Source organism: Strix aluco, chromosome 1 (genome assembly GCF_031877795.1).
Source record: "Strix aluco isolate bStrAlu1 chromosome 1, bStrAlu1.hap1, whole genome shotgun sequence".
NCBI classification, from domain to species: domain Eukaryota; kingdom Metazoa; phylum Chordata; class Aves; order Strigiformes; family Strigidae; genus Strix; species Strix aluco.
Genome location: NC_133931.1, coordinates 47804602 through 47828659, shown reverse-complemented (window position 1 = coordinate 47828659; position 24058 = coordinate 47804602). Strand labels below are relative to the sequence as shown.

At 37.8% G+C, this 24058-nt stretch overlaps 1 protein-coding gene across 6 annotated transcripts in view; it reads right to left on the bottom strand.

Annotated features, from left to right (window-relative positions):
• Nucleotides 1-24058, bottom strand: part of LOC141921408 (ras-related protein Rab-10-like) — a 38947-nt gene that overhangs the window by 1174 nt on the left and 13715 nt on the right. The window contains exons 4-7 of one of the 6 annotated variants that reach the window (XM_074820089.1): nucleotides 20168-20257; nucleotides 14212-14313; nucleotides 5114-5159; nucleotides 3769-4113 (exon numbers count right to left, since the gene is read on the bottom strand). In XM_074820089.1, coding sequence (XP_074676190.1) covers nucleotides 4037-4113; nucleotides 5114-5159; nucleotides 14212-14313; nucleotides 20168-20257 — 315 coding nt within the window. In that variant the 3' untranslated portion in view covers nucleotides 3769-4036. Of the gene's footprint in view, nucleotides 1-3768; nucleotides 4114-4780; nucleotides 5160-13384; nucleotides 13863-14211; nucleotides 14314-20167; nucleotides 20258-24058 lie in introns of those variants that run through there. The other 5 variants (XM_074820080.1, XM_074820099.1, XM_074820109.1 and 2 more) reach the window with 5 other exon arrangements.

Here is a 24058-nt window from a genome sequence, read left to right as displayed (position 1 = left end):
AAATGTAACTTCTAGATACTATATACATTTCATTCAGTTATTTCCAGGCAAAGAGACATCATAAAGCTTACTGGTATTTAAATGTCTCGCTGGAGCTCTTAGAGTGACTTTGTTATGTGTCCTAACTGTACTATAGCTCAACCTCCTTGAAATATATTTTAATATTACATACACAGTATTCAAATCACCAGCACATATGAATCTCAGACAATTTCTTGCTTTAACTGCACCTTATGTATAATTAACACTTTAGATATAATGATTTCTGTGACGTCTAGCAATGCCTTAGTCCCTTAGTGTGATCTCTTACCAGAGTCTCCTACTGGTGCAAAATGCTAACAAAGCCATCAGACCTCAAGAGGAATCCCTGTGAGCAGATCCAGCTCAGGACCAGGGCCTCAGTTACACAAATCTTAGTTTTTCTGTATGTGCCTTTTAGGTGGCATTTAGAGACAGTCTTTATGTATCAACAGCAAATTGTCACCATAAAACTGTAAGCGGTGGCAGGGGGACTCAGAATAATTCCTGAAATGATTCTTAAATGCATTTTAAATTGACTTTCATGTTGATTTCACAACACATTTATGCAGCAGGCTGCAAAATCTCTAGTATATATTTATCCCATTGCCAGTAAAATGATTTTTTAAAGCATTTTGGATCACCATCAGCTCGTATCTATGTTAACATCTGAAATGGAGCTGTTCACAACAAACTGATTTTAGTATGAATCTGGTAACATGCTTTACACCTTAGTATACACACACCAAATAAGACTCTGAGCCTTATACACTAAGTTTCATGTGAAGCCATCATAGTCAGTATTTCTTTAAAACCTCCCATGAATTTGCATTTCTTCTTCCTACATGTGATTTGCCTTTATATCAAAGGCCCGTTTTTCATAATAAGTATTTACAAGTCCAGTGGGAAACAACAGGCGATACAGTGATCGCTTCAGAATCAGATCCTAAATACCTGCCTTTCTCTGAGGCAAGGGGGAAAGAGAACAACACATTTGATATAGTTGATGTCTGTACATCTCATGTTTTGAAAGAGAACGTTATTCCTGTCTTACTGGCAAAATCCAAGCAATCTTTGCTCATGCAGGGTATTCTAAAGAGATCTGATGGTCTGGTGTGAATGTTCACCTTTTATCTTCTATTTCACTATAAGAGGTGTCCTCCTTTTTCCAGTCAAATCCCTTACTTAACCTTTATTTATTCTAAAAATTCCATCTGTGGGAATTTGTGCGATACTATCATCCAGCTTCGGAGAGAACTAAATGAAGATAATGCTCTCAACTTGCATCCTATTTTCTATGTGGGAAAATGCCTCCAAGCACAGTGTTCCAGTTTGGTGGGAGATCTTTTGGTCCTTTCTAGTGAGAGTGGTGGGTTTTCCCCAGTGGCACACTCCTGTGAATGTAGCCAACAATGCATATGCTCAGAAAAAGGCAGTTGTTTTGCTCCAGGAGAGCAAAAGATGCAAAGAGGAGAGCACTCACGCTACTTGGAGTGTTAGGTGAAGCACACTGCATCAGGTAGCAGGGGTGAGGCATGCAGCAAACACTGCATGGGAACCTAAGTGTCTGCATCTCCCTAAGGTGAGCCAGCGAGTGGATCATACCTAAGCCACAAGTAGAAGAAAACACTGCGAGAAGGAAAAATGTATAGAAGAAACTCCTGTATTTGAAATGCTCATTAGCTATACAGAGATGAAATTAAAATTACAAATCAATCTGACCCTCTTTTATCTATTTTCATTGTTAGGAAGAGAAGGAGGAACTAAATGGAGACTAAAACTCAAAGAACTAGTAGCTAAACTTCTGTGAGTTCAGGACAGATTGAAGTTTATTGGAGATCCACTGCTGAAGGCAAAACTGCAGAATTTGATCTACGCGGAGGAAGGAGAGGAAGTGAAATAAAGACTAACTGGGTTGAATCATAAGATCTTCAATGACCTGAAAGAAAGTAGAAAGTAGGTCAAATTACTAAATTACAAATAAATGTATAGACTATGTATGGACAAAACCAGAAAGATAAGGTCCCAAAATGTTAGAACATTGGATTTAAAAGATAGCAAGGATATTGGAAAGATGCATAGTGAGAAGAGGAAGGAAAAAACTGTTCTGTCATTCCACAGAGGGGGAAATGTATTTAATCATCACCTAATGACTGTGATGCTGAGACTCCAGTATCCTTAATGCCTTTTCCAACCTCAGTCTTCAGTTTAAGAAGGCAGATGTGATTTCACTACTAGCAGTACTGACAAAGGTCGAAGAGCTTAGGCTAGAAAAATGAAGAAATAGACTGGAAAATACTTTGATAAGTTAAAGTTTTTTGGACAGACTGGACCTGATGAAACTCCTTTAGGGTTCAAGCAATGTTAGAGCTGCTACTGATTACCTCCAAGAATCAATAGAGAATGAGTGAGGTTCCAGAAAACTCGAAAAGGATTGCCTGTCTCTCAAAGGGTGGAGGGAAAGAGCTCTACAAACTGGTTAGCTGAATTTCTACTCAAAAAAAATATAAAGAAATTAACAGGTAATCCAACCATTTGCAAGAGTCTAGAAAGTAAAGACAGAAGAAGTAACAGCATGAGTTTGTCAGTAACAAATAATACCAGATCAATCTAGTCTCCTTCTATCAGACGGTAACAGGCTTCATGGATAGGGTAGAAAGAGTGAGGATCACAGGGTTTCACATAATGTGCTCTTAACCAAAAAAAACCCGTCTAGACAAGCATATGAGTGCAAAATTGTTTGGAAATAATTAATACTCCCAAGCTGAAAGGATATACAGAATGGGATTTCGCTGAGATCTGTCTTGGATCCAGAACTATTCAGTACTTTCATCAGTATCTTTGATGACTGAGCAGAGTACACTTACTCACACTTGGAGATCGCATCTACAGGAAGAGGCTCCAACTATGCTGGAGCACAGCATTACGATTCATAAGGATCTTGGCAGATTGGAGAAACTGAAATGCCACCGAATACGGAGAAACAGAAGGTTCTACACATACAAAGGAATATCAGCTGCACAAGTACGTACCAGGATAAAAAAGCAGTTCTTCAGGAAAGAGATTACGGATCATGAGCAGTGCTAGGCTATCTTGTATTATGCTGATGCTGGAATGCATAAATAGGAGTATCATAAGATAATGAAAAAATCATTTTACAGAATAGTCTGCTCAGTTTTCAGGTCTAAACTCCAGGATAGCTGAGAACTCAAAAATATTGAGAGGAAAGAGACAAAAATGGCAAAGGATTCCGAAAACCAAAATTACAAGGGAAGGTAGAAGGGACAGGGGCTCTCTGGCCTAAAGAGAAGAGAGAGGGCAGGCAGAGGTGTTCACCTACATCAAGAGGAAAGGGAGAACCTGCTTTCCACATGTATCAGTTAGGTTAGGTATTAGGAAACTTCCTGCTTGCCAAACCAGTTAAAGATGGACTGTATGCCACTCAGAGAGACCACAAGACAAGGACCTAGACAGCCTCTCAAAATCCCTTCCAGCACTGGTTTCTTCCTCTGCTATGGTTGTAACTAAAGCAGGGATTACCCTTTGTTCCTTGTTTTCAGATTTTGCTCTAAACGCTAGTTTAAGTGACTGACCATGATGAGTAGTCAGGAGCAGCTGTAAATACGTAGCCCTTCCCATCCTTTCGCACCCCTCTGCAAGCATACTAAATGGCCTGGTGGGACAGTAACCCGGCAGTATGTGCAGGCACATTAGGTCCCATATGCTTCAGAAAGCATTTTCCAGTTGAGCTCACTGTCTCAATACCAAATTTAATAATATTTTAATATTATTACAATCTGCAAACAGCCCTCAAAAAGAAGTAGGCATATTTCAGGAGGGTAGTGACATTCCACAACAATAAGCCAGTGAAGTTAGTTATTCTGGATGTGCTGGGGTGGCTCACAACACAGTTTTGCACAGTAGTATTATTCATTCACAAATGGTGATAAAACAATTAAATTTAATAATCAAGAACCACAACTCCCAGGCAAAAATAATTAATAAAAAGACAATATGATCACCACAATTCTTCAGATTTCCCGACTTGTGTTTGCTTTGTGCCTGTCCAGCAGGTTTGATTTGTGTTTTCTTTGCCTTTGAATAAAGAAAAAGAAACTGGTATCCTGATTCTGCCCTCATTTAAATTTAAATAAAATCATATATCCTCCAATGAAATTAAAGATATTACATACCAGTATAAAATAGATCTAAATGAGCAGAATCAGATACCTGATGTATTTATACATTAAGAAAATAACATAAATATCTCACAATATCAAACAAGAACTGCATATCCTTTTAAAATTGTGATCATTTATGAGAAAAGGAACATTTGAAAATGCAGGTATGCTGCTAACACCTGCATGAATTATTTCATAGAATGATAAAACTTTACATTAGCAAGATAACTATTTCTGGATGCATTCTGTTATTCCATCTTTCCTGCCTTCTAAGGAAGGTTCAGCAACATACTGATCTCGTATATAGCTTATTCTTATTCTTTCCTCTCAGCCCTCACCTTTGCAGCCTCCCTGTTCAAGGGTATTCAAGTAACACCTATGTTTCTGAAATGGCTATAAAGGAAACAAAGCCAAGAATTCCCAGAAAATTATCTTAGCGTACTGCAGTAAATATCAGCCACTTGAAGAAATGTTATCTAGGGGATAGCATAAGTGATTTCATATATAAGAAAGTTGCCCGTGTGATGGTGTCAATGTTCATTACATTACAAATCTTGCAGAAATAACACAGAAAAAAAAAGTCAAGGTAATTTTTTTTTAATAAGAGAAAATTAGACTTAGAAAATTATCACTTAGATTTCATTTCTGCAAACATTTGTATGCAAATGCAGTCATCCTGTGATGCATCTAATAATTCCAAAGTCAGATAATTGTTTTAACTTCACATTAAAAATATGAAAATATAATATAAACATATCAAAACATTTGGCAACAAAGTCTGTGTAATACTGTGTTTTGGGATTACAGGCTCACTTTTGAAATCTTGTATGTTCCTTTGCAACAGTTAATATTTTCTGAAAAGAAAATGAAATAAGAAACAATATTTCAGAATGCACAGCAGGTTCTCTTCTTACTTTCATTTAGAGCCACAACATCTAAGTCATATAATACACAGGTTTTCTGTAAAACAAACAAAAGCAAACAATTAAGATAACTAGAACACAACATTTGAAAAGCTTAAATTTTCACATATTTTAATATGTAAAAGATTTGGTGGAGTCACTAGATATATTTTTCCTTTGAATATTTAATTAAAAGATTGCAGTTTTCTAATAAATTAGATGGAGACTGATGCCCATGCAAGTCCCAGCTTGGTATATTTACATTCTTTAGCTGCCTCAAACACCTCTCCTACCTCTGAACATGACAGATGATAGAAAGTGTCTTTTGAGGAGACACTACAGAACATATGAACTGATCCTGTAAATCTTTACTCACATGAATTGTTCTAGATATACAGGTTATTCTACTGACTACACCAATTTTCACTGATTTGCAGTTAAGTACACTAATCTTTGAAGTACTGAGCATGGGGTGCAAAAATCCAGTGGAAAGGAATAGGGAAATACAGAACATCAGTACCCATAAAAAAGGCACAGGGTATTAATTGTTATAAAGGACGTTAACTTGTTTTGTGAAATTCACTAAAACTCTCTATTTTCTTGCCTCTATTTATTAACCAGGAATACCCCAAATGGAAACAACTCAGTCTTTATCAAGATAAATTATGAAAATAGCACTCCGCCCTTGTAAAACATTTATGTCCCGATTGCAAAAACAATTAAAAAAAAAAATCAGCAAAACCAGGACTCTTCCTTTCAGCAATAAACTCAACTAGATAATTAGTGCTGAACAGAGACACAATCAAACTCAGTTGTGCAATAAGTACATGTCGCAATCTTGTACTCTAGAACTATGAACACTGAACCCTGAACTCAGGCACAAAGACATAGAGAATAATGTCACATGCCTAGGAGAAAAAATGTCCTAACTTCTCTACTTGCCATTGTCCTGCCTGCTTCTTGGCAGGTTTACCAAGTATATAATGATACACAGAGAATAAAGCGCAACCACTGGATTCACCACATTCCTCTCAACGCAAATCCAACAGCCATAACCAGCCATTTCTGACAATAAAGACAAGCTTCCAGAGAGGACAGCAATCATGTCATGAAATTCAAAGCATAGGAAAAAAAAAAAAGGAAAGGGGAAAAAAAGGCATCATGTAGTACAATGCCAATCATGACATCAGAATCGAGAACTTACACATACAATGTCACAGGGTAGCTGAACACTGACTACATCCAGAAAGGTTCACCTAAAATTACTCAGGTGAATCAAAATGAGGGGAAAATAAAAGGTTCCCCCATGTTACAATTATCCTTATGCCTCTCTGGCTGAGAATATTTAAGGCTACCTAAAATTCTGGAGAACATGCATGAAATTTGTTTCCTTTTTCCTTCCATAGCCACAGTTTTAGCTCTCCCAGTGTGCTGGCTGCCCTGTGCCAGGGCCATCCCCATGAAGAGAGTGGCTGAGCCCATTCGTCCCTGGGGCTGCAGGGAGGCTTCCACAGTGCACACTGCTGGGGGAGAAGATGAAACAGCTGGGAAGGGATCAGAAGTGATGGACTGAGTCAGGAGCAGAGGGCAGGAAAGGTATCGCAGTGTCTAAACCTCAGGACGGATGCCGAAGCTGTCATCAATAAAATTATTAACACTTACTGTTCTGACTCTAGGGTACTAGAAGACCGTGACTTACTGATTTTAGGAATTACTTGTCATTAGTCACATATAAATCACGTATGAAAAAATACAGCCTGAGCACTTTTACTTGTTCTTTTGTTGGAGGAACAAGTACCAACAGACATAACATTATTATTACCCTTCAGAATTCACACAAATTTCAACATGCAGCTTCCTAACTTCTCGTTTTAATTTTTTACACAGTTGTGTAAGGTGCTTGAGTACAGGCATTAGGCATTATGATCTGTGCTAGGTGGAGACATTATTTCATAGTCTTCAAGCATAGACAGTAAATGTAAGGTATGAAGACCTTTTAAAAAGAGGGAGAAAGGCAGAATCAAAAGTACACAACCATAACCTTGTCATCTCAAGTAACAAGACACCACTCTGGTTTAGACATAAGATTCTAGGGGGGGGAAGCTTTGGAAGATAATGGTACAGTAAGAGATTTAACTTCACTCTACTGAGACCAAGAAATAACACTGAGCACTGATTAGTGTGGACATAAACTTAAGTAGGTTTTGTTTCACCCCTGCTTTTTCTTCAGAAGGAAAAAATTCAGTTTAAGGAGTAAGAGAGTTCTAGAAAACACCCTGTTTGAACAATTTCAGAATTCAGGTTTTGCTTACTTAACATTAGAGGAAACAGGTAATTTGAAGGTGTTGCTTTCCAGTTAAAGGGAAGAAACTTGCATATTCCTTAAACACTGAAGATGCTTATTTGCAAAGATTTTACTACTTAACAGTACTTTTGGGTGGCGAGTAAGCTGTTCATGTATCCTTAGCAAGGACTGTCAATACTGTAAGTGATTAAGAATGGTGAAACCTATTTGACAATGAAATGGTTCATATAATCTGTAAAATCATTATCTGAGAGTAGTTCATCAACAAATTAGGCAGGACAGAATAACAAGAACCGCCTCTCCACAAATAAAGAAGAGGTAATTGTTTTAAAAGCCATTTAGAAGTTGAGGACTTTAAGAATCACTTCAGTTTGATAAGACTATTCCATGCAGGATCTTCATCAAGCAAATAAGGGCCTGGAATTAATTTAAGCAAATGTGCTATACACACATTTAAAAAGTGCACATTCATAACCTGAAGAGATACTACGAGTCCTGCATAAAGCACCAAAGCAATGACTGGGCAATCCCATGTAGTGATCAACTTCAGCCGAGCCTTGGAAAAGGTGGGGCACCCTCCTCTCCTGAAATTACAGCAGGGAGGTATGCAAATCTCTCCCACCTGTAAGAACAAGGCAGGCAGCATTCCTTCTTCAGGGCTCCGTGAACACTAACAGTTCCAGCTCACATTTCAGCTCAGCCTGTTGCAACTCACTCCCCAACAAGCCAGCCAACAAACAGCAGAAAACTGTGAAAAGGTGAGAAGAACTAAAATGGTACCAAGAAGCTTGAGTTTCCACTTCAGCATCTTGGGCAAAGTGGGGTTTTGAAAATACCGCCACAGACACAGATGCCACTATACCCTGCAGTGATTTGAGTTGAAACTTCCTGCTATCAAATACTAGTTTTTCTTGTTAAATAGCACAGCAGACATGTCTCACCTAACAGGCAGGCATCTGTTCAAGCCAGTTTCAAGCTTCCTGCTGTCTCCCCTCCCGGCTGTCCCTCCTCCCCAGCTCTAAGCAGAGTTTGTATCACTGGCATGCAATAGATACCTAACTTCTAGAGACAGGAATTGTGATGAGATGGCTGCGATCCCAAATGTTTTGAGCTTTTTCTTTTTAATCAGGAAAAGAAAACTAAGCTGGTATACAAAGGGAAATATCATCAAAAAATAACAGAAACTCTTTGAAAGGCTTCTAATGGAGTAAATTTATAAATCTTCATTAAGGTCTGCTGCCCATTCCTTGCTATAAACTGCTCAGATTAGCAGTGCCATACCAAGTCAGACTAACTCTAGCACCAGTTCTTGGTATTTTGATACTGTTCTAGTTATTCTGAAGGTGGGGTTCACTATGGGTTTGGAAGAATGACAGGATTTTACTCAATGCATTTCAATGTCCCCAGTCAAAGGCAGACTTGGAGTGCTTACTGGAGAACTAACAGCTTTAGAGAAACGAGCAGAAGGGACTGTAACCAAAGTTACTATTATTTATAACTTCTTTAAATTCTGGGGATTTTTATTCTCTCTAATGACAAAATGATCATACTTAATCACTGCAATCATTTTGTTTATACTTAACAGCGATAGCTGACAATGAGTGGCAAAGCATGGCACAGAACATGCAACCAAGTTCATGTGACTTCTATGCCTGAACTGCTTGCCAGTAGATAGAGCTGTTACTAAGATCAGTCCTGACATTTTCTTGACATGTATTTTCCCTGCATTCTGTAATTCAAATTACTTGTTCAACATGCAAGACAGTCCTTTCCCAACAGGAAGGGGCAGGGCAGGGCACAAGCAGTATCAAGCAAGAGCTAGGGATACATTAGCAGGGAAAGCAATCACTGGGGGGACAGGAAGAGCACCAGGAAAGGGTATGGGGTCAGGCACAGCAGGATCTAACTGCTGCAGAACACTTTCCTTGAGAAATGGGGATGAAGTCTTTGCTCCCAAAGCCTGCTGTTCCACAATGCCTAAAACACCTAACCCACTGGCAAAGTGCGGGTCTCTATCTCCCTCTTCTGTTAATACCATGTAGACTGTAACAATGTTGTACTGCAATTAGTTATTCCACAAACTTGAGAAGACAGCTGTGCTGTTACTCTAAGGTTCCTCAACCCTACAGATCATCTATGTAAGGATTAATCTAGTTCCACCTCAAAACCCCTATTTAAGAGAGCAATCAGGCTTCAAAGTCAAGATCCTGCAGAAGCAGCAAATGCCAGAAGTAAGTCAAGTGTGTAACATTCCTTTGGTCTCCTGGAGTTTAATTTATTTAACTTTAATCACATGAAACCATACAGGCTGAGATATGGAGTTCTCTATAATCAATGGAGAGAGAGAAAAGCACCTCCAGAACACCTTTTATCCTAAAAAGATGCATCTCTTTCCACTGAATAGAGATGATTCCAGTCAACCAGATCAGTCACAGAAATTTCAGCTAAGGCTGCATGCTAAGATGAATCTCATCCTCTACACTCAAACGTTATGACTAAGTTTTGATTTACATGACCTAATTATATGCTACTGTTTCCAGAGGTACATCTGGCTCATTCGAAGTTCAGAACAGACTTTTCTTTTTTTCAATTAAACAAGATAGTGTAGTAAAATTATGCCCTACATTTCACCAGCACTAGGTGAGTTGGTACCATTTATCCTCTTTGCTTTGATCTCTGTACCTCGGTTCCCATGTGTGCAATGCTGAGAATACTACCTAATGTTACTAAGAAGGTTTTAAAGATAAAAATCTAAAATAGATCTAAAATACAGCATTACAAGCATTATGAAAAACCTCATGCAGAGATTAATATTCTGTGGTCAGTAAAAGATAAATAAAGGGCAAATAAAGCCTGGGGCTCCATACATGACTGAGAATAATAAAGAAACACTGAATGTGCACTGCTGGAGACACAGGGATCTTTTGGACAAACTAACAATTCCATGAACCTTGGCAACAATGAAATCCGATTTCCTATGGATTTGGGTCTTGCAGTGAATTAAATTTGATATCCACGATGCAATCTCCAGCTGGAGTGGCTGGTTGAAGCATTTTTCAGTCTCTCTGTGTAGCCACCTCTGTCTAATACTGTATGAACTAACACTGGAGACTCTCCTTCTGCAGAATACTCTGCCTCTCCTGCAACCAGCACCTTATTTTCAAGGAACTCATCAAGAGCTTAATTATCTTTTAGTTCGACCTGTCAAATTTGTTTAAAATCAGCTAGCAAGTTTCAAAGGTACTTTAGGAGCAAAGGAATGGGACACACAGTGTAATCTCAAAAATGTTGTTGCCATAGGAAGGGAAGACAGAGATGAAGGAAGGACAGAACAGAGGCCTGCTACTTCTGAATGTTCATCTCAAATGACATCCAGCTGTTAAATATTAAATGTTATTAAATGGATTTTGACTCTTCTCTGTTCAGCAGATATATGTTTATTTAATGTTACATTAAAATAATCTTAGCAGTCAATCACTCTTGGGAGGTGGGCAAAACATAAGTTTTAGTTAGTTACATAGCAGTCTTCAGAAAAGGGCAAAAACTTCAATTTTTTTGAATACAGTTTCCCTCCTCCTGCTCTTAGTTCAGAAAAATACCAACCACCACACCCACAAAGACAGAAATACAAAGGCTTGTAGTATTTTTTTAAAAAGCTAGTTGAGAAGAGTACTGCTAGTCAGCCATGAAACCAAACAACACAAAATTGCAAATACTAACTGCATTCTGGGTGGTACTTTTTTTGGTTTTGGTTATTTTTTGAGGACAGACTCACAAGTACAAATAGTTCACTGGCAACCAGAAGCATTGTTAAGGAACAGCTGCCATCTATTAATGAACAGGTTTAGGCATATCTGAGACTCCTAAGAATTGTGAATAAATAAAATACTGTTGTTATTTGTCAACATGCCTAAGCAAACCTCTGGAATAAGCTGTGTCATTAATTTCCACTGCAGCCTTTCGAATACAATTAAATCAGTTATTATTAACTGATTGGTTTGAAAATCTTGAGTTCTCAAAAATATGGCATGACTCCTTAGCTGTTACCCATGTAAGCTGACAAATAACGACAGATTGTTTTAATGACACTACCCGTGTAAAATTAGAGCTGTAGGATCGAGACCCAGCATAGAATGGCCGAGATGATAAAATATCGGAAAGGTCAAGCAGTGCTTTAGTTATCTGAATCGCTGGGATACAGAAGTCTCTCTCTCCCTTAAACCCATTACATGTAAAACCACAAAAGAAGAGACAGGAAAATGCAGCACAAAACTTGCCTTTCTTTTCTTTTTGTTATGTCTGACACATTTTAATGTGTTTTTTTGCCAATCCTCCAACTTATTCTAAATTTCTATTCTAAATAACCACAACTTATTCTAAATTTCAAGAGAATCAAGAAGCTCATTACTTCTGTATGAGCTCTATAACTCTGGACATTGATCTTCCCCCTCTACAGGAGTGTTTTCTGTAGGTTTAGTTAATAAAGAAATGCCCATGGTAGATGGTGAACAAGAGTGTATATAAAAAATCCTAGATTTCCTCAGATTAATACAGCCTACTGCAATGTATCTGAAAATGGTCTACTGCCTGCCAGCCTGCCCTGCCTATCTATCTTAATTCTGAATGACCTCCACATCAAAAGCACGGCCATAATAGACTTTTCTAGGGAGTTCCTTAAAAGGGACTGATGGGACTGATAAAGCAATGACATGCTTCCACTGAATCATCTCATCAGTCTGGGACAGGTGGTCCTATTGCAGAAGTAAGGGAGGCCCAATATCCTGCTACCTCAGACACAGGTGTCTTTGGCCAAAACAATGTGCAAAGCTGTATCTCCTTTTTACAATCAGCAAGTACGTATTTTACCACTACAGAATGAATGTACAACTGAAGTGATCTCAGACTGGCATCTATCGTGTCATTTTTCACAGCTACTGGTCACACTTCCCACTGCATCCTCCCTTCTCCAAAATTTCATCAGTTAGAGGAAGTTAAAATTCAAGTACTACATTCAGATTTCACAGTTTTGTGAACAAGCAAATTATTTTGTCGAACTTGAAAACCATGATGAAACTGTATGGTAGATTTATTTTTTTTACTGTGAACTCTTTCTTATCAGGCCAGTGGCAAAACCAGTTGGGCTAAAGGAGTCCTTGTTTAAATCAACAGATGCATTTCACTAAAAATGGCAAATTATACACCAAAGTAATGGTATGTGATGCCCCATCTGGGATTGCAAACATTTCCAGATAAGATGAAAAAACTTTGAGACAAACTTGACAAAGCCTCATGGACATATTTTCCAAACACACATACATGTACACAGAGTGTGTAACTGTATTCTCAAGCAGTTCTAATTAAAGCTATGCAGCAGTATAACATTTTCAACATGGTCTGAATTTGTTTGCATGTCCACACTACAAAACCCATGAATTTTCATGAAGATGAGTACATATACTAAAGTTCCACTTAAAGAAAAATAAGTGCAGGTAATCTTAATGTGAGAAATATCCAAACATCATTTCTGCACATTGCAGAGAATTCTCTCAGACCTTACTCAAACACACTGTGCAGAAATGCTCAATTCAGGCATATTTGTCTTTGCAGCAGTTATGATCATAGCTACTGTTTTGTAGTTTTCATGCTTCGCACTAACAAATATATTCTCTATTTACAGTAGACAATGTTTTTTTCATTTACAAGAAAATCAGAGTTATCTTATTTGAGACTTTTTGCCAACTATCCAAGGACCTGCCATTATCTTCCTGTTCTAAACGATATTTGACTGTTGAGTTGCTGAGCTTCATCTTCATGCTAAAGGAATCAAAAGCACTCTTTTTTTCTTTTTTTTCCTCCCCCAAAATAACCAGCTACAGCTTGTGTTATTCTATAATACGACAGGACCTTGATTTAGAAGCAGTCCAACCCTGAGCTATTATTCTGACCATCCCCTATGGCTACTTAATCAAAACACTGCAACTTGTGACTTTGTCAGTAATTTTGCTCATTTATCTTTATTATGACTTCAAGAGTATTCGGAATGGAAGGTTAGTTTTGTATAACTAATGTTGGTGATGAATGACAATGATAATGCGCTGCATGAAGAACATCCATTATGTCTAAAATAATACTCTACTGTCTAAAAATAAATTGCAATGCAAAACATTTTCAGAGCTAATTAACAATAATTCAGTCCTACAAAAGTATTGAAACTCTTAAGGACCTTTAAGCCAACACACTCAAGGTAGTTAGAGATTCTGATTCTGACAGCTACAATATTGATTTTATCACTAATTAACTCAAATCTTTAGGTCCTAATAACTGCAAAAGCACAAGTGTAAATGATCCAAACAAACAGCTATAAACTTTGGATAAAACATTTGATTGCTGAACACAAAAGGTCCACTCATTCCATCCGCATGAAGCATCTTCACAGTGTGCATATTCTACAGAAACCTACAGGAAAAAGGATCCTTTCAGGCATAGAAGTGAAACTACACTAGAGCTGTTAACCTCCCCCTTGAAGAAAAGCATGGGAAGGAAAGCCACAAATGCAGTTTTCCTGAATTTTCACCTTCTCTCTGAACTGTATTTTACCTGCTTCTGTTCTCTTCTCCCACAATTCTTCTCCCCCATGTTCAGCCTCTGTATGTGTACAGCTACAGGATCCCCCCAAAATATTAACTCCATAATGCAAAAACAGTACTGGCTGTGCTTTCTTAAACCCTTCTGTATTTACATCCTTGTTTACCCAATCTGTCAAGAAAAATCTCCCATCTTCTTTCTACTCAGAAAAGGAGCCTACCTTTTCCAGTATTTCGTTAGTCAAGACTGAGAATGCATCCTCAATGTTTACATTATCTTTAGCACTGGTTTCAAAAAAGGGTATTCCATGTTCCCAAGCAAGCTGAAAAACAAATGTAGGCAATGGGATGAACAGTCTTTATAAAAAAAAAACCCAAAACCACTTCGTAATACTAATAACAAGAGATACGGAAGTGTTCTGACAGCTTCTAACATGCTATATAAACACTGAGTAAGTAAATGTCAGATCAGTAAAGTACTCTATATTCATCCCCAGTTTATAAATTTTAGATATCTCTTAAAACATTCTTCTTAAATTTTTGCATTTTCAGAAGAGCTTTTTTAACCTATCTTTACTTGTAAATAAGAATAATAAACTCTAGTAGGTCTGTTCTCAATGTTTTGATTTATTTGGAAAATGAACTGTCTCCTAGGCAATTATTTAGAGGAAACTAATGGAGTGCCTGCACAAAAGTATATATAAAAATGTGACAAAATCTGTAGAAAAAGAATATTATATGAAACATAAAAAAGAGATGCTCCTTTTTACCAGAGAGAGAGAAGCACAGAGATAATAGGCAAGCAAAGAACAGATATGTACGCAAAAATATATTATGGTTATATGGTAAGAGAGAAAATACTTAGAAGAAAAGGGCAGCATAGACTTTACATTGGTTGATTTTATTTAATTTACTCATGTCCTCTCATTTCTAGTGTATTTCCCTTACAGATAGCTTAGAGATATGTTGGTATGATGGGGAAAAAAAAAAAAAAACACAACAAAATTCATAGCTTTTTAAGTTCCTAAATTTTTTTCTATTTTATACAGTTAAATACATGGAGAAAAAGAAAAACAGTTTCATTGTTGCTTCCCAAGGGATGGGGCCAAGGTGGGAATAACATCTGCCAGAAAAACACAGCGGGAGAGTCTGTTTATTCCCTTTGCAATGGATCCCTCTTGGTACATATCTGGAGAAGACAATCTCAGGCAAAGAAAATACCCTACTGCTTATAATATATAGAAAACCCTGTAATTACTGACCACTTAATGATTTATTTGGAGGGTTCTCCATTAGGATAAAAAGTCTAATGTTGGCAGTTACGTTTGCTTTCAATGAACTCTAGAAGTAACAAAGCAATGCTTTACAAAAAATCCACTATCAAGCATGAAGGTGCAAGAATTGGACTTCAAAGTTTTAGTCACATTATAATAAAATTTTTATTAAAGGTAGGGGAAAAAGTAAGCAAAATGGTTTCTTTTCCAAAATGCTAGAAGAAAATGAAATTTTTAAAATAAAGATGAGATCTGGACTGTTTCTTAAGACAGACTGCTTCATAAGGGATTCTAAAACTCCAGCTGACTGCTATGAACTGTTTTCAGTACTGCAGCAACTTGCCAAGGAAAGTTAACATCATTTGACTACTGGTAAGTGTCAATGCAAAACAATGATGCGTAACGATTTGTAAAGAAAAACACAGGCAATAAAAAATGCTGGGCTAATAAAGTGGAGATCACTGGTTTGCAGCTTATAGAGTACACAGAATCTACTATTAAACATTCCTTTTTTCTTTCGTGTGTCATGTAACAGACTCCTAGAGGCTACCTGTGTACAAACACTGATGAACCATTTTAATCATGGAATCACAGAAATCATTTTGAAAGATAACCCCAATTGAAATGGGACTACTGCCCATACGATATGGGGTCAGCCATGGCTTTGCCTGAGCCTTGAAATCCACCAGCAATAGAGATTCTACAGCCTTTAAGGGACGCTCTTCTATGGCTATACCACCCTTCTAGTGCAAACAGTTCTCTTTATCTCCAACCTGAACCTCCTAAGCCAGGACTTGTGTCTGCTGCCCCTTGCTTTATTGCCTGTCTCTACTGAGAAAAGTCTTATTTATCTCATTGCTCTCACTACACTTCAACTGCTGTAGACCAAGAACTGCTCTTTAGCCTCCTCTTTACCCAGCTCCCTCAGTTCTCCTCATGGATTACTGGTACTAGACCCCAATCATCTTTGTGGCTGTCTGCTGCACCATCTGCAGTTTCTAAACACCCTTCTCGGAATGGGAAAGCCAAAGATGGACACAATATTCCATGTTGCCTTGCCAGCACTAAGTAGGGGGAGTAATAATCTCTCCAGATCTACCATCCATTATCCTTCTAATGTAGCCCAGCATGGGCTACATTATTAAGCAATGAGAGAGCACTGTTGACTTAATATTCAAGCTGGTGTTCACTGTAACCTACCAGTCCTTTGCAGCAGGGCAGTGACTCATCCCTAGGATTATTCCATCCCAGGTGTCAATCTCTGCACTTCTTACTGAATTTCATCATGTTTCTGTTGGCCTAGTTCTCAAGCTTATCAAGGTCCTACAGAATCGTTGTTCTTCCATTTGGTATGCCAGTCACACCCCTTAACCTCATGTTACATGCAAATCTCCTTGTGGCATTAGCCAGATCACTGATGAAGATGTTGAACAACATGAGCCCCACTACACACCCCTGACATACTCTGCTCATTGCTAGCTACCAACCAGACACACAGCCTTCCATAACTACCCTTTGCCTCTGGTAGTCCAGCCAATTTTCAGTCCACCTAATGGTCCACTTGTCTAGCCCACATTTCCTAGCTTCCAAGTGAGGATGCCATGGGAGAGGGTGACAAAAACCTTATAAAATTCAAGATATATCACAACCACCGTTATTCCCCTGTCCACACAGTCATTTCCTGGCATTAGAGGAGGCAACCAGGGTGGTGAAGCACAATTTGATTTCTGTTGACTATTACAGATTATCTTTGTGTCCTTTATGTCCTTGGCAGAGGATCTCATGATAACATGTTCCGTGATTTTTCCACTGACTGAAGCAAGGCTGACTACAGTTCCCTGAACCCTCTTTGTTGCCCTATTTAAAGACAGGTGTCATGCTGGCATCCTTCTAGTCAACAAGGATCTCTCTCAGCCACCATGATTTTTCAGAGCTGACTGACAGTGACCCCAATCACATTGACCAGCTCCTTCAGCACAATTGGGTGTACTTCATCACGTCTATGGATGCATCCAACTTTCCCAAGCAGTTTCTAATCTAATGCTTTCCCACTGCTGGCTGACCTGCTCCTTCCCAAACAATGCCAGTACATGCAGAGGTCTGGGAGCAAGCTCCATCTGTGAAGACCAATGCAAAAGAAAAATAAAATAATGTAAAATAAAATATAATGTAAAATAAAATATAATGTAAAATAAAATATAAAATAAAATATAAAATATAAAATAAAATAAAATAAAATAAAATAAAATAAAATAAAATAAAATAAAATAAAATAAACCTTGAATACTTCAGCCTTCTCTCTAGCATGTTAGTACATTGCTTACTACACCTATCAATGCATTCCCATTTTCTCTGTATGTGCACAATACTGGTCAAAGAAGATTAATGTATGTATTATTCCAATTCACCTTACATACTTATAAGTACTGTGGCAAACAAGTCATCTAAAAATGCAGCTAGTTGGGAAAAACAAACAGTCCAGTGTCATAGCAGTTGGAAGTATGAACACAGCTTTGGCTGCTCACTCACAAAAAGAAACTGGAAAGGCACGTTCAAAGGATTTCTTTCTTTTGCCTTTGGGAGCATCTTGAATAGATCCATAAATAAAATACCTAAATACATTTACAAACCTATGGGAATTATGCTACTGGGAAATGTTATTTTATATTATCCTTGAGAACAGTTTGGAGATCTTGAGTGAAAGAAGGTCATATCTTACAATAACAAAGTAATGCCAATATCTCTTCCAAGGTGATATTTAATTCCAATTGCTCATTTCTTTTAACTCAAAATATACTACTTCCTAGCGAAGTGCTGCTGTGATATCTTAGTGTTGAATCAGAGGGATGTGTCTGAAATATTCCTAGAATTGTGCAGACTTTTTTTTTCATTTGTATTGTACCTGTAAAACAGCTTTGAAGTCACGCACATGAAGACAGCGAAAGCAAAAAAAAAGGAAGAATATTTTACTTGGCTCTTTCTGTTAGAAAGATTTGATACAAGAGAAATGGCCACATTCTACCAGGTCATAAAATCTTCAACATTTTTATTTATTTTCCAGCGAAAAAGATAATGTTATTGGGGGGGAATGGAGGAGCCCAAGAAGGCAGAGTTCAAACTTTTGTCAAAGTGAATAAAAAGCTATAAATACAAGAAAATACTTCATAGTGTTAAAATTAAATATATCAATTTCTGAGTGATCAAAATTATATAAATACAAAAGAAAACAAACAAAAAATTTCTCAGCATTATATTAGTCTATAAAGTGGCATATGATGGCCACTCAGTTACAACAGATTGTTATAGAAATGCCAACACAGATCGTAAGATCCTCAGGGAATCTAGGGGTCTTCTCTGCAAAACTCTAAACCATACAATACTTACAGCTCATACTCACAGGGTAATATGGAATATGTAGCATGAACTGTTATGTGGCAGAGTTAGTATCAGACTATTTTTCCCCTCTTAATAAGGATATTTTCTTCTTTGGAGTGAGAGGACAATTATTAGCTCGCTCTCTGCTAATGAAATATTTCTCCAGCTGGTTCAGTCAGATTCTTTAGCATTTGTAAATCACATTAAAAGAAGATATAGTTTAACTGAAGAGTTGCCTTGCCTCAAAGCACAGGAGAAATCTAGAAAGCAGACTCATTGGTGAGGAGGTAATGATTTGTTTCTGAAAAAAATACTATGTTAAGAGATATTTTGATTGCATAGTTAAGTACACCTAAGTCAGAAAATGTCACGGTTAATACTATATGCTAGACCCTACTACTGCCCTCTTGTGCACATGCATCCAGTGACTCTAGATTTCCGACACTGCATTCTTTGAGTGAGAGTATACGTGTCTTTTTCAGCAACATTATTCCTTGTACACAGATATAGTACATTAACATTGAAAATGTCTTGCATACAAACAAGGAACTTTCGAAAGTTTCTATCTATAATGTTGTTGAAAAGGTGATGCTATTTTTTTAAAATTCCCTAATCTGGGATTATATAATGGGCAAGAAATTATCAGTGCTCTCTTCTTTAAACACAGGAGACAGCCTGCCTGATTTACCATGCCTGAAAGCATAATAGAAGGGCTCATTCCAAGTTCCAGACAACAGGTGCACACAGTTTACAGTTGCAAAATGTACTGGTATATAGGACATGCTCTCCTGCAACATGTAGTCATTATCACAATTTCTTCTGCCATAGCATGGCTTCTGGATTTCCTATTTGGTTCTCAGTGGGAGTAATTTGCCATCGCCTTTAAAACGGCACTCCCCACTTAACACCAGTTCTTCCCCTACACATGGTTAGCAAGTATAAAGTATACTGTAGTCTCAGCTGTATGACACATACTCAGTTAGAACTAGGGTTGCTGAATGTTCCCTAAATGTATCTGTCCACTATTATTTAGGGCTATTCAAAGACAATGCAGATCACAGTGCACAGGCTGCCAAAATACTTCTTTACAGCCAGGCTATAGCAAAAAAATCATTGATGGGTGCATCAGGTACCAGAAAAATTATGCAGAATGTATTATGCACTGTATTTTAGAATTCACATTAAAACAATACTCTGAAGATGGAGACCCTAAAATATTTTTAGTTTTAATTCAGAATATAAGACTTCTATCGTAACACCTAAAACTTTTAAAGTACATTTTAATCTTTAAAATAGGTATTCTAAATAGATCAGCTAGGAATTACTTAATGCATTTCTGCTTGTATGTTAAAAAAACCCAACCACTCCAGAAGTCCACAACTAGAGCAATTCTTCTAGTTCTTCTAGAGCAATATCTAATAGAATTTTTGGAATTCAGGAGCTTTTTATTATTTTCAGTGTAACAGCTCACAGTCACATACTGAGATACTCAGAAGAACCCAAGGAAAGTACCAGTGATCAATGATACCTTTTCTCCTTTCTGCTTTGGAACTACACGTTCTGACTCCTTATCACACTTGTTGCCCAACAGTATTACGTCCACTTCGTCACCTGCTTTCTAAAAGAGAACCAGCATTAATAAGTGTCAAGTAAGAAGAAAGCAAACAACAAAAGCCCTTCACCTTCAGCTCACACTAACCTTCAACACTTTATTTCCTTGAAAGTAAAGGCTAAATTCTGTCCTGACCTTTTCATCTGTGGAAATATTTTCCATCAGTTACTGGGATTCAGAGGAAAACAGCAGGATTGCAAAGAGCGGAAAAAAGCAGTTTACAAGTGCAGGGCATAACGTGCAACCCCTTTCATAAGATATAAAGTATCTGGTGCGTGGGCACCATCTTCTGATGAATGCTCCATCTTGAGGCTCTAAAGTGACTGGAAATGCCCCAAATTCACAGACGCTACCCTCCCTAAAGTAATGGGTTCATAGATTGGCATATTAGTCTGGTCTACATCCAGCACTCACAAGTAAAAAGGAAGGAATTTGCTGCACCTGAAAGAGCACCTCTCTGTGCTTCACTTTTGCACACAGACAGTAAAATTGCATTCTAAGTGTTCAAACTAAACATAAAAGTTTGATTATTCCAAGACACTTGGAAGAAGGCAATAGATTTTTAATGAAGTAAAATTTAAAAACCTCACTAATTTCAAAAGGAAGAAAAATCTAGCTTTCTGACCTTGTCTCCATCCTTTGTTCCACTAATCCAGTTATGTACATGGTGACTGAGAAATGCACTGGGTGCCTCACATCAGTGTTATTTTAAGATAAGCCATTGTAACTATACATGACTGGAATAATGACAAAGAAAGAGAATAGTTCTGCAACAGCACGTGGAATCTGTAAACTGACATTTGTTGTGAAAATCATAATATTTAAAACCACTTTTGATGCTAAAATGGAGGAACCCAAGGGCCTCAATCTAGAGACAATTAAAGCTAACATGGTCTGTTCCCATGGCTTATATTGTGAAAGTACATGCTCACAGAGTTTCTCTGATGATTCAGCAAGCCTGGTCACAGGCTGCAGGCCTCGCTACAAGGACATTGATGAAATCTCTGATCTCTGTCAAAGTCTTAATTTTTATAACTTTGCCATAAAACAAAACCAGGCACAGACAATCGTCTTCCCCAGAGCTCACACACATGCATACAGACACACATCCTACGCTTCAGAAAAATGCAAAGCAGAATCTCTATCCATTAAAGGATGAGAGAATCATTGTTTTTAGTCTATTCGCACTTTTACAACTAAATTGCTTCATCTGAAGAGTACAGCAGTAGGCACACTTTATTAAGGAACACTATTTCACTTTTTTTAATCCACTCTCATTTTAGAGTCACCTAATCTCATTTCATACCCGCATCTGATGTTCAAGATAATGTAGTATTAAAATGAAGTAAGTTCATCATCAGAGTACAAAGTACAGGCCTAAAATAATGAATCAATCTAACCTGGATTAATAGACCAAAATGTTGGCTGTTTCAGAATGCACTGAAGTTTTAGTCATTAAGGTCAATGGCTCTCCTACATAAAATTACATACATAAGTCCCTAAAATAGGGTAAATAGACAATTTAATCTCATCACATAACCAACTTTTTATTGCAAGTAACATTTGACTTTACTCTGAAGTAAAAGGTCAAAGGGAAATACTAGCATGCTTTCTGTACAAAACCATGAAATCCATCCTGTAGCTGTACCGGACAACACAAATTTTTGCAGTAGGAGTGTTCTTTCTAAACAACTTCAAATAGTAACAAAATTTAAAGGAGGTTAGGGATACCAAGCCAGAAAGTATTTATTTCAGCAAATAACTATTATTTCTACATTAATACAATGTAATAATGTATTTTCACTTTGACTGGATCCTCCACCAAAGGACTGCAAGTACTTTTTTTTTAAAGATGGTATCTTGCAGTTTCTTGCTTTTAGAAAACTAAAGAATATACACCAAATTATGTCCATTTTAAGTTTCAAAACCTGATATGTAGATGAAGTCAATATGACTAGGCAGAAGTTTGACCATGTGCTCACTTGGCATAAAAACTGCAGAGGTACACTGATTTGAATTTGCCAAAAATACGTCTCCTCAGTGCTTCCAAAAGCTCACTGTTTATTTTCATCCTCTTTTATTTATAGCTTAGGAATAAGCTTTCCAAATGCAAAATCTATAGCTAAAAAGAGGATAGTTATTTTACAGTTGTTAAGATGCTATTATGCAAGTCAGCACTGACTAAGCTAATAGAGTCAGGAAACATTTGTTTCCCATGTCATGGAAAAATACTATTAAAAATTTCATCAATTGCAAGGCAAAAAGAAAATTTTTTTTGTTTGAGAAGTAAAAAAAAAGTAGTTTGCTTTGGTATCTCAAAAATACATCCAGAGTTTTGGTTCAATCTCTTAAGTTTTTCTTCTGGTTTTAACATTTCAGTTGCGCCAGGGAAGGTTTAGATTAGATATTAGGAAGTATTTCTTTACAGAACGGGTTGCTAGGCGTTGCAATGGGCTGCCCAGGGAGGTGGTGGAGTCCCCATCCCTGGAGGTGTTTAAGAGTCGGGTTGACTTAGCGCTGAGGGATATGGTGTAGTTGGGAACTGTCAGTGCTAGGTTAACGGTTGGACTAGATGATCTTCAAGGTCCTTTCCAACCTAGATGATTCTGTGATTCTGTGATTCGAAGTTCACATTTTACTGAAACTTAAAATAAAAATAATCTGAACTTGGAGAAAACCTAGCCTACTTTTTTTTAAACATCCAAAGAGGAAATATCAGCACTGTATTTCTCTCCAAAAATTGAAGTTGAGACTGAACAAGTTTTTTTGAAGAGTGTGGAGTCATCAGGTTTCAGTACAAGGATTTTTTTCCCCGCTGGATTCCCTGGCAGCTGGAGCGGGTGGTGGCAGGAGCCAGGCTGCGGTGACCGGTGGCCACAGGAGGGAGCAGCGCCAGAGCCTCAAACGCAGCGGTGCCAGGGCCCGGACTAGGCACACCGGACTCGCACACCGTAATGCCACGGTGCGCTTCAGCAGCCTGCCGTGATAGCAGCCAGCCAGCCACGCCCTGAACTAACTCCAGTACCGCTCAACTTTCACCTAGCCTGTGCACCCAACCAGGTAAATACCCAACTGCTTGACTATGCGGCTATTAACAGAAATCAAGAATGCAAAAGGGAAAATATCTTGCTCATCCCTTTTGTACATACCTCTTTTTTCTTCCCCAATGTTAGGTCTTTTTTTCTGCCCTCGTTCTCATTTTGCAGAGGAAAGCTATTTCACAGAAGTGTTGTGAATTTATGTGTCAAAAGTAGCATGGACACCTTTACAGAAAGAGAACCACGTCACATTTGTACTTGCAGGTTACTGGGAGAAACTATCTCTTCACTTTTTAAACAGTAAGCACAGACCCTACCATGAATGGCTGGCCTCAACCCCTCCTTGCAGCAAATTCAGCGTGATTACCCAAAGCTCATCCAGACTCCTTGTTGTATAAATAACTATCCAGAATCACCATCCTGTCCCTCCATCACATTTCCAGTGCATAACTGTGCAGGGCTGCATGATTTTGATACTCACTGATTACAGTTTGAAAGGGAACAGAAGTTGGTTTGCAAGTCAAAACAGTGAAATAGAGAACCCAGATCTGATAAATACACTATGCTTAATTATGCTTAATGCTTAATTAGTTTGTATTTGAGGAAGAAACATTGTATTAATATAATTTTTCAGATTTGAAGAGGAGATGGAAATACACATGGTCATGCAGCAAGATGAAGGTGGAGCTCAGGAAGGCCGTAAAGCTGGGAAATTTCTTCCTCCTACTCACCAGACAATGACACTGGAAATTGATCCTTTGTATTAAAA